Source organism: Haplochromis burtoni, unplaced genomic scaffold (genome assembly GCF_018398535.1).
Source record: "Haplochromis burtoni strain Fernald_Lab_line unplaced genomic scaffold, NCSU_Asbu1 Contig_123, whole genome shotgun sequence".
In the NCBI taxonomy this organism is placed as follows: Eukaryota; Metazoa; Chordata; class Actinopteri; order Cichliformes; family Cichlidae; genus Haplochromis; species Haplochromis burtoni.
The window spans coordinates 1,555,795-1,566,398 of record NW_024582484.1 but is presented as its reverse complement, the minus strand read 5'-3'; the positions used below and the strand labels follow the sequence as shown (position 1 = coordinate 1,566,398).

Sequence of the window (10,604 nt, the reverse complement as noted above, 5' to 3'; positions counted from 1 at the left end):
CACCTCTTCAGGTTGTAAATCGTGTTTTTAAAAAGTAACTAAGTAACTAAGAAATTAATTACTTTTGAAAATAAGTAATCAGTAAAGTAACGGGATTACTTTTTTGGGGAAGTAATCAGTAATTAGTTACTGATTACTTTTTTCAAGTAACTTGACCAACACTGGTTGTAACACAGATGTGTCTGCACTGTGCCCGCCCACACTCGCCGCTCCTGAAGTCTTTTGTGTTACACTTGGATCTAAGACTAAGGACTGTGACACTTTCTTGCTGAAATTTGAAGAAATTTCTAAAATGTAAATGACCTTAAGTAGTTGTTGAGAGCAATACGCTGATCTGAGTCACTGAAACTCACCAGAAACACCAAACTAAGGATGGGTATGAAGAAGAGATGGGACACGGTGGTGACTGGATTACAGCTTTCTGTCTCATTGGAAAATGAAGAGCTGTTGTTGAATGAGGTCACTCCACTCATCTTTCTCTGGGTTTGGACAGAGATCATCCACATTAATATTCTTTATTATAATTATATAATAATTAAAAAATCATTTTGACAAAGAGGAGAGTGATTACTATTAATATTAGCTGCACATTTAAAGGAGCTGCTGACTTTCAAGTATCGCATTGAAGAAAACGATGTTAAAAGCTTGATCGTTAGCACAGTGCACTGACACCAACCCAGCTGAACAGCTGCCATCTCTATGCTGAACATTCAAATATGGAAAAGCATGTTTTTCTGCAACAAACACACACAGACACACTCACCCTCAACTCTCCTCGATGTCTAACGTGTACCACACTACTTCCTCTCTGCTCTTACACAGAAAGAAGAACTGCTGATAACCACGGATGTGGTTGGCGTGACGATAAAGAGCCGCGTTATTGGTCAGATAAACCACAACACACTCAAAGGACGCTTTAGGCCACGGGCCGAACACGATAAACATTTACTGAACCGACCAAAACTAAACGTTCTTCTAACATCACTATAAATCGAAGCAGTCGGGAGTACGAGTCTGAGAGATTTCAAACGCTGTCTTTTTGTCTGGACTCACGTTCGTCATGCAGCTCGTGGCTCCTCTGCCACAATGAAACTGTCACGGCTGTGGTGACGTCAGCTTCCTCTTCAACCCTCGAGTTTAGCTCCACGTGTAAGACACGCAGGTTTCAGTCAGCATGTAATAAACCTGCCGCTGGGTCCGAAAGGCTCTGTTTTCAGAATCAACTTGTCTCGTGGCCATCGCTAACGGCTCGTTCTGACTTGAAATTAAGGTTGAATACATGAATAGAGGCGTCACTAAACTGACGTCATCGATGTGGGAATGATGACGGCTGGCCTGTCGTTTGGTAAGGCAGCTAAGGATCTCAGGGGTCCGGGCCGCATGTGGCCCGCAGGCCTCGAGCTCGACATCTACCTAACAATCTTCTACATTTTCTGCACCACTAACTGAATGCATGTAAACTGAGCTCATTCATGGGATCTTGCCCGAGGCATGCTGGAGGAGGACCCAGGGATCAAACTACCAACCTTCCCATTAGTAGATGACCTGCTCTGCAAAAAAAGTGTCAAAACCTTTTATGAAGAAACAATAATAATATGAAGACACCTTGAATGTCACAAGAGAGGAAGCCGTGCTCTCTTCGGAGCTGTTTTTCTGGCCTTTCTTTTCCTGCCCACAGCTTTAATCAGATTTCTTCTTCTTTTTTATTGCTCGCTGTTCTCATGTGGAAACACTGTAAGAGGAACTAAAGGAGATGAGCTGATGTGCCCCATCTAAGGGTGTGACTTCTGATTCAGACTCCATTTTCAGATGTGCATAGGTAACTGGATTTACTGATGTCATGGTTTTTGTGGTTACAGGGTCTATGTTAAGACTCTGATGTTGTTTTAACCAAATCCAGAGTTGTGTTTTCATTTGTGACTGTCTTTGTCACATTATGATGTATTAAGGTAAAGATCTGAATACAAATCTTAGTTTTTAACCTTTTATATGGCGTCTAAATGTTGCAACATGTAGAGTAAAAGTCGGACACACACAGGTTATGTGTGACAGAGACGGGAAGGCTGATCGATGTCAGTTCAATCACACTATGTCCTCGCTGATCTAAGTGGTCTGTTTGTCTCTGTGTATATATATATGCACGTTTTGTAATAGTTTGTTTTTTACCTCATTTATTTTACTTCTTTCTTTTGCTGACACTTGATGTCTTTTAAGTTTGCGATATAAATAAAGCTGACTTAACTTGATTTTATTCATTTATCGCCAAATAACAGCATCCATCACCAGGTACTTTATATCGTAAGGAAGAGACCAAACAACCCCAACAATCATATGACCCCCTATAAGCAGCACTTTGGCGACAGTGGGAAGGAAAAACTCCCTTTTAACAGGAAGAAACCTCCAGCAGAACCAGGCTCAGGGAGGGGCGGGGCCATCTGCTGTGATTGGTTGGGGTGAGAGAAGGAAGACAGGATAAAGACATGCTGTGGAAGAGAGACAGAGATTAATAACAGATATGATTCAATGCAGAGAGGTCTGTTAACACCCAGTTCCACGTTTTCGCTGGTTCCCTCCCCAATCAGACCAGGAGTGACATGTTGAGCCGCACGTTCTCCTTGAATTGCTGGCTGTCTGAGTGGTGTCCAAAAAAACCCATTGACATGTGAGGAAGAGCTTTATGTGCAGTTAACATAATGATAGGCAGCAGCTGTAACTCAGTGTGTGTTTTCACGTACAGCAGAAACGATGAGAGGAAGCTGCCGGCATGAATCTGATAAGACCTGCTCGGTCCATCCTGTTCGTCATGGAAACACAACCACACATCTCTCACCTCTAACGCGCAGCTGATTTATATCAGATCAAAGTTTGCTGCTGCATTTTCCAGAAATGCAAACATCAAGAACACAAAGTCCCAACTTCAACTTTAATGGAGAAAAACGTTTTATAAAGTGAAGAATAAAGCCTCGACCCTCTGAACCTGCAGGACGCAGGTTATACCTCACTGACAGACGCCCACATCTGCTGCACATCTGGTAATGACATGTAGCAAAGACCATGAAGCTGAGCACCAGGGTGCCGTGTGATAAACATGCATGAAAGTCTGCGCCAGTGTCCAAAGCCCCCACAGAGAGCCAGTCAGCACGTCCCAGCCCCACAGACATAGTAAGGGCACCCAGAGAGAAGGGCCCGGCACACCGCAGAAGCCAAGGCACAACGAACCAACCCGAATCCCAAGCAGGGCACTGGCCAACACAACCCAGATGCCACGGGTGACCCCAAAGGTGCAAGATAAGCAGCCTCAACTAGTCTCTCACTCCCAGACCCCCACCAATCCCGAAAGCAAGAGGCAACCACCCCAAGCACTGTCTGAGAAACTAACACGAATTAACAAGAGGAAAACATTCAAGATGACTGTGAATCTTCTCTGGAGTGGACGTCCCAGCAAATTTACCCCAGGATCAGGTGACCAGTGCTCAGAGATGAGGGCACCATCAAAGCCTCTGCAGGCTTCAGTGTCCACGCTTAAAACAGGCTGGATGAATATGGAATAAAACCGCCGTTGACACAGTTTCTCTGGGTGTCCGTGGCACTTCAACAGAGCTGGATTTTCACTCAGGCTAACAGATGATGAGTCCCTCAGATGTTCGTATTTGACACCGAGAGGCAGAAATAACCGAGCTTACAGATAGAAATATAGTTTTTAAACTGAAAGATGGTTCTCTGCGTAACCAAAACTGCCAAATAGAGTGTGGGGTCTTACAGAGACGCTGCTGACTCTGAGACCATCCGACTGTGAACAAAGCAAAACACAAAGCGCTTCAAGATTTTGCTTGCAAGGGGAGCCCAGACAGGGTCTTCGATTCGTAAGCTCTTCACCTGATCTCAGCCAACTCTGTACTCAAGCCTCCCCTCACAGCAGTTACACATACATCTCATTAGTCATATGACAGTTCATGCACTCACATGTAAGTGTGTGTGTGTGTGTGTGTGTGTGTGTGTGTGCGTGTGCTGTGTGCGGTGTGTGCGGTGCGTTTTTGTGTGCGTGTGTGTGTGTGGTTGTGTGTGTGTGTGTGTGTGTGTGCGGGGTGTTGTGTGTCGTGTGGTGTGTGTGTGTGTGTCGGTGTGCTGTGTGTGGTGTGTGTGTGTGTGTGTGTGTGTGTGTGTGTGTGTGTGTTAGTGTGTGTGCGTGTGCATGTGCGTGTGTGTGTGTGTGTGTGTGTGCGTGTGTGTGTGTGTGTGTGTGCGTGTGTGTGCGTGTGTGTGACATTTCCTGCTACACCATACATGGCGCAACCTTTCAACCAACCAGGTGTAAAAACAAAGGTTTTCGTGCTAAATCTAAAAACCAAACGCTTGCAATGGAAAACGACTAAAAGCTGAAAACAAATCTGCTCATCTTGGCCTCCCTGCACAATGACAACTATATTAATCCACAATTCTCTAACATAGAGAGAGAGGAGTGAAGCTCCCCCTCTTCCTGTTGCAGATATACGGCGAGCACGGCACATGTGACGATCAGATCAGAGACACGTTGGCCTGGACATGGATCACCTGTTGCTGCTGCTGCTGCTGTGGAGCTCAGGTAGGACTCGGCTTTAACAACACGAGTTGCAGTAAATATTTAGATTTACTGATTAAAGCTTCCTCTTTAATGCTTTGAGAAAAATGTGAATGCATATGTTAACGTCCAGGTTTAGAGGTAGTTGTTATCCTGAGCTATTCTGGACAACCCACATAAAGAAGATGCACAGTGCTGCGTGGGTTCCCTCCCTTCCTCCCACAGTCCACAGACATGCAGTTAGTGGGGTTAGGTTAATGGGTGATTCTAAATTGCCCATCGGTGTGAATGTGAGTGCGAACAGTTGTCTGTCTCTCTGTGTTAGCCCTGCGCCAGGCTGGTGACCTGTCCAGGATGTACCCCGCCTCTTGCCCTATGGCTGGGATAGGCTCCACCCCCGCATTGACCCTGAACTGGATAAATGACAGAGTATGGATGGATGGAAGATGTTCAGTTAAATCTGTTAAAAGATGGGCTGTGAGCTTTATTTAGAGCGTAAATGAAAATCACATCGAAGGAAAGAAAAAGAGAAAACTCTCAAGTTTAAAACAGTCAACACATCATCAACTTTTAATTCTTCAAGATCGAAACCACACAGTAGTTTGAAATCCTGCACACACTCTGACAGGATACTCCCACTCAAATAAAAGACCAGTGTTTACGTCACTGAACTCAAGTCTCTCCAGTCTACGTGCTGCCTCACTATTCAACAAAAACACGAAGTGAAAACACAAATGCTAAGATGAACGGAGCGGACACAGAAAAGATTCAAGTTTATTTATACAGCTCTAAATCACAACAACAGTCGGCTCAAGGTCTTCATATTGTCAGGTCGACCCTACAATAACACACACAGAGAGAAACCCAGCAATCATATGACCCACTATGAGCAGCACTTTGGCGACAGTGGGAAGGAAAAACTCCCTTTTAACAGGAAGAAACCTCCAGCAGAACCAGGCTCAGGGAGGGGCGGGGCATCTGCTGTGATTGGTTGGGGTGAGAGAAGGAAGACAAAGACATGCTGTGTAAGAGAGACAGAGGTTAATAACAGATATGATTCAGTGCAGAGAGCGTAACAACCCTTTTGGGTTATAGCACTACTAGGGGGGGTTGCCCTACTATTGTAGTAGTTGTTGGAGTCTCCTAGTGGGTGTGGTGTTGTTAGCGGCAGCCATTCCATGCTGCTCATGTTCCAGTCTCCGAGGAAACACCTTACTGTTGTAACGGCCTGGCGCCGAACCCCGCACATGTATGTACGGACAGAGTAGAGCCGTGGAGACCTGGCTTGTATGGTCTTATGTTGCTGATAATGAATAAAGGTCTGTTGTTTGATTTAACCGACTGGCTTCGGGTTATTCAGCTAACCCCCACACCACACGCTTGCTGGACCTGCTAGTCGCTCCTTCCTCGCCAGACTGCTGTTACAAGAGGTCTGTTAACACATAGTGAGTGAGAAAGGTGACTGGAAAGGAAAAACTCAATGCATCATGGGAATCCCCCGGCAGGCTACGTCTATTGCAGCATAACTAAGGGAGGATTCAGGGTCACCTGGTCCAGCCCTAACTATATGCTTTAGCAAAAAGAAAGTTTGAAGCCTAATCTTGAAAGTAGAGATAGTGTCTCCTGAATCCAAGCTGGTTCTCCAGAAGCTGAAGGCTCTGCCTCCCATTCTACTTTTAAATACTCTAGGAACAACAAGTAGGCCTGCAGAGCGAGAGCGAAGTGCTCTAATAGGGTGATATGGTACTACAGGGTCATTAAGATAAGATGGGGCCTGATTATTTAAGTATGTGAAGAGCACCAAACTAAATGTAAGAAAAAACTCGAGGTGTGAGATCGTCTCATGACACTTCCTTTCTGTGCTGTGGGCGTGTTTACCTTGTGTGGTTAGCTTGTGCATCACTGCCACAGATGTGTTTCTGTGAGTGAGAATGTGCCGGAGGTTTCAGCGAGAGCTGCAGACTGTGTCTACATCACGCTCTCGTTGATTACGTGAGATAATTTATGAGTCCTTTTTTGTCTAATGGTTAAAATTTTATTTGTGAAGAAGTTTCCACATTTTTCTTATATAGTTCATAGACATGGGTGGCTGGAATGTATAACAAGTATAATAAAAACATAACTTTAAAGGCACAGCATTTGTTAGACCCTCCCTCCCCTTGCATAGAAGCTGGATCCTTCTCCCTGGCAGCTACTCGGTGCTTGCTCGGATGTTTAGGGGGTTTTCGCTGTAAAAAGAAGTTTTCTTCCCACGCAGGGAACAGCGGACGCTAATGTTTGTGTCACTTTTACAGGGTCAAACTCAAAGTAATGTGAGTACTTCCAAGCTTTAAACGCTGCACAGCCGTACTCTCTCCATCGCTCCATATTATCCATTGTTGATCACGGTTTAGTAACGCAGTAACGCAGCGTGCTTATGCGAAAGTAACAGTAATCTAATTACTTGTTTGCAATAGAAATCCCTTACATTGCTCGTTACTTCAAAAAAGTAATCGGATTACAGTAACGCGTTACTTTTATCAATGGCTCTTCTCTGATTTTCTCCTCAGGAATCAGTGAGAGAAATCAGAGTTCAGCAGGTAAACGGAGTCAAAGAGAAATAAATAATCACAAACGCAGAATCAGCAGCAACGTTTGACCTTCTTTACTGATGACTCTGCTTCCTGTTCAGAGCCTGATGAAGTCAGGTTGGTGGGAAAAGCCAGTCACTGTGGAGGTACACTGGAGATGAAGCACGTGAGAAAATGGAGACCAGTAGACTTCTATAACTGGACCCTGAAGAAAGCAGCTGTGGTCTGTGAACATCTGGACTGTGGCTCTGCTGTTTCTGTACAAGAGAGAAAGTCCCCACGGAGATTCGTATGGTCGATCAGACCTGACTGCTTTCAGTCCGGATCTAAGTTGGGGGACTGTTTACGACTGTTACCCTCTACCACCATCCTCAATCTCACCTGTTTAGGTAAGTGCAGCGACTTTGTCCAGCAGGACTTCAGGAGTTCTCTGGACCAATCACCAACCAGCATGTCGGTGCTCCCTCTTCAGCTTGAAGGGTTTCTGAGCTGCTGGTTTCCAGTTTTTACTGTTTGACTTGGTCTTTTTAGCTTGTTCTTTTTTTCATTTTTCACAGCCAGGTGAAATCTTTTGAAACAATGACAGGATGTGCAACATTGACACCACTTTTCTTAATAAACTTCATGTTTTTTTGGTCGCAGACCTTTCAAAACACAGAAAATACCCAATTAAATAACACAAAACCCATTCATTCACACATCAGGCCGACTCGCCACATGTAACACAAAGTTATTTAAGGGCTAGTTTTACTGCAGTGGGTGAATTTAACTGACTGAAGGAAAAGTGCTGTGGAGCCCAGATGGTGTGAATGATGAGACCAGACACAGCAAAGTTTCGTTAAAGAAAACCAAAAATATATTGAATGAATGGGGGAAAGGGGTTGTTCCCTCTCTCTCTGTCTGCTCTTCACTGTCTAAGTAAAAGGCCAAAAAGAATTTGAAAAAGTGTCCATGCAAGATCACTGTAGGAGTTTATTAAACTTAAACTTCTTCGTAGCTCCATGTTTATGTCAGTGAATCGGTATCATTCGAAATCAGCCTCAACCTGTAACGTGCAGACTGCCACAATCCTGTTTCTGTATAGAAACCTGTTCATCATGAGCTCAAGAGGAGAAAGAGCTGTGTAGTGTATGAGAGGAGGCCAGAGAAACATGGTCACATGGCCTCTTTCCCCTGGGTACTCAGCCCTGCTCCTTTCGATAGCTTTGGAACATTTTCTAATCAAAGCTTTATTCAAAAATCTGCGTACAAAATCTAAGCGTGATGCTGACATGAGCCCAGTGTGCGCTGCTATAACATTCTGTTGTTAATGATGAACTCATGTTGGAGTTGTGAGTCTGAATGAGTGAATAGTTGTTTGCTGCCATCGTTGTCTTGTGTGTCTGCGTCTCTGATCTCTGCAGACTCTGTCAGGCTGCTGAACGGTTCCAGTCTGTGTTCAGGGGGACTGCAGGTGAAGTCTAGCCAGAGATGGTCCTCAGTGTGTGAAGCTGACTTTGACCTGCAGGATGCAGAGGTGGTCTGCAGGGAGCTTGGCTGTGGGCCTCCTTCGCTCCTCCAGGGGGCGCTCTATGGGGAAGCGGAGGCTCCAGTGTGGAGCAGAGAGTTCCAGTGTGGAGGCCATGAGTCTGCTCTCCTGGACTGTCGAAGCTCAGGCTCAGCTAGAAGCAGCTGCTCACCTGGCAAAGCTGCTGGACTCACCTGCTCAGGTAGAAGAGGAGCTGCAGCTTGGGCTCAAACTCACTTTGTTCTCTCACTGATGACTCTCTGCTTTCTGTTCAGAGCCTGATGAGTCAGGTTGGTGGGAAGAGCCAGTCGCTGTGCAGGTACACTGGAGGTGAAACACCTGGGAGAATGGAGACCAGTGGATGACAATGGTTGGACCATGAAACCAGCAGCTGTTGTCTGTGAACATCTGGACTGTGGCTCTGCTGTTTCTGTAGGACTGATATTTAAGTCATATGGATCTGTTTGGAGGATCAACCCTGACTGTGTTCAGTCTGGATCTCCTCTGAGGGAGTGTGCAATATCATGGTCCTCCTCCTCTATCCTTGATCTCACCTGTTCAGGTAAGGCCATCACTTTCATAAATGTTATTAGAAGATAGATATGCAGCCATGTCAGGTGATATACAATCTAGACTAATGTAAATAGGTGGTACCATTGCTGTGTCCGAAGGATACCCCTTTGAGAAGAAGCTTGAGCATTACTGGCTAGCTTAGAGGACCCACTGTCATTTTCTTTTGTTCCCAAATCAGTCGCAGTCCAGACCAAGTTAATGCATCAAGCTGCACTACTGACCAGACAGAAGACTGTATATAAATATTTTTAATTCTGGACTTTAGCTTTAAGTCTTGTTGGTTTTCTGAAGTGTTATCAGCTAATGCTAGCTTTGTTATCAAACTAGGTTCACAGAGCACATAAAAGCATCACACAGACACAAGTAACAGCTAGTTAGTGTTAGGAAACATCCAGCAGTACAGACACAGTCCAGAGGTCCAGCTCAGGAATTCCAGTTGGCGGAGGTGAAGCCTGTGTTATAGAAAATCATGAAAATATACTTTGAGTTTCAGCCCTGATCAAAAGTTTAAAATCAAAACAAACTTAAACTGAGACTGTTTTACAGCTCATCCAAAGTTCAGGCCGGAAAAAAGACAAATCTGTGCAAAACTGTGGATTCATTGTCATTTTCTGTCAGGTGGTGTCACTGTCATGACGTTCTGACGGCAAAGGCAAAAAAAGTTTTGTTTTTGAACGTGGTCGGTTTGTCGAATTGCATAAGCAGCTGAGGGGGGACGCAGTAAGAAGGTCATTTGGAATTCCTTAAATGATCCTGAAGGTTATGGAACAAAAAAGTCAAGTGGAAAACCCCAAACATGTCACCAGCACTGAGCCGGAGGAGCCAACTGGCTGTCCGTAAAGACACTGGACGATTCTCAACACAAATCAATGCCGTTACTGGAGCCGACTGCAGCCAGCAACCATCAGACGACATCTGAGACTGAAGGGCCTTAAAAAACAAAAAACGCCTTCAAAGGCCTCGTCTCCTTGGACACCACAGAAATGACCGCTTGGACCAAACATCGGACGCTGAAAGGTGGAGGAAAGTTTTATTCTCCAATGAGAGCAAATGTAACCTTGATGGTCCTGATGGTTTCCAGAGTTACTGGCATGATAAGCAGATCCCACCTGAGGTGTTTTCTACGCCCACAGTGGGGGGGGGGGGGGGCACCATCATGGTCTGGGGTGCTTTTTCCTTCAGTGGAACAACGGAGCTGCAGGGGCATCAAACGCCACTGGCCATGTGGCTATGCACAGAGCATCCCTCATGACTGAGGGCCCTCGTCTGCAGAGATGGGCAGTAACGCGTTGCAAGTAATGCGTTACTGTAATCAGATTACTTTTTTCAAGTAACGAGTAAAGTAAGGGATTACTATTGCAAAAAAGGTAATTAGATTACAGTTACTTTCCCGTAG

At 45.1% G+C, this 10,604-nt stretch overlaps 2 protein-coding genes across 2 annotated transcripts in view; one reads left to right on the top strand and one right to left on the bottom strand.

Annotated features, from left to right (window-relative positions):
• The window catches only part of LOC102302444 (P2Y purinoceptor 14-like), a 30,961-nt gene extending 29,936 nt beyond the window's left edge, over positions 1 to 1,025 (bottom strand). The window contains exons 1-2 of the mRNA XM_042223943.1: positions 764 to 1,025; positions 354 to 479 (exon numbers count right to left, since the gene is read on the bottom strand). Coding sequence (XP_042079877.1) covers positions 354 to 473 — 120 coding nt within the window. The 5' untranslated portion in view covers positions 474 to 479; positions 764 to 1,025. The remainder of the gene's footprint in view (positions 1 to 353; positions 480 to 763) is intronic.
• A 3,517-nt stretch (positions 1,026 to 4,542) lies between these two features.
• Positions 4,543 to 10,604, top strand: part of LOC102302145 (scavenger receptor cysteine-rich type 1 protein M130) — a 12,231-nt gene continuing 6,169 nt past the window's right edge. The window contains exons 1-4 of the mRNA XM_042223949.1: positions 4,543 to 4,582; positions 7,108 to 7,137; positions 7,230 to 7,517; positions 8,532 to 8,644. Of these exons, the coding sequence (XP_042079883.1) occupies positions 4,543 to 4,582; positions 7,108 to 7,137; positions 7,230 to 7,517; positions 8,532 to 8,644 (471 nt within the window). The remainder of the gene's footprint in view (positions 4,583 to 7,107; positions 7,138 to 7,229; positions 7,518 to 8,531; positions 8,645 to 10,604) is intronic.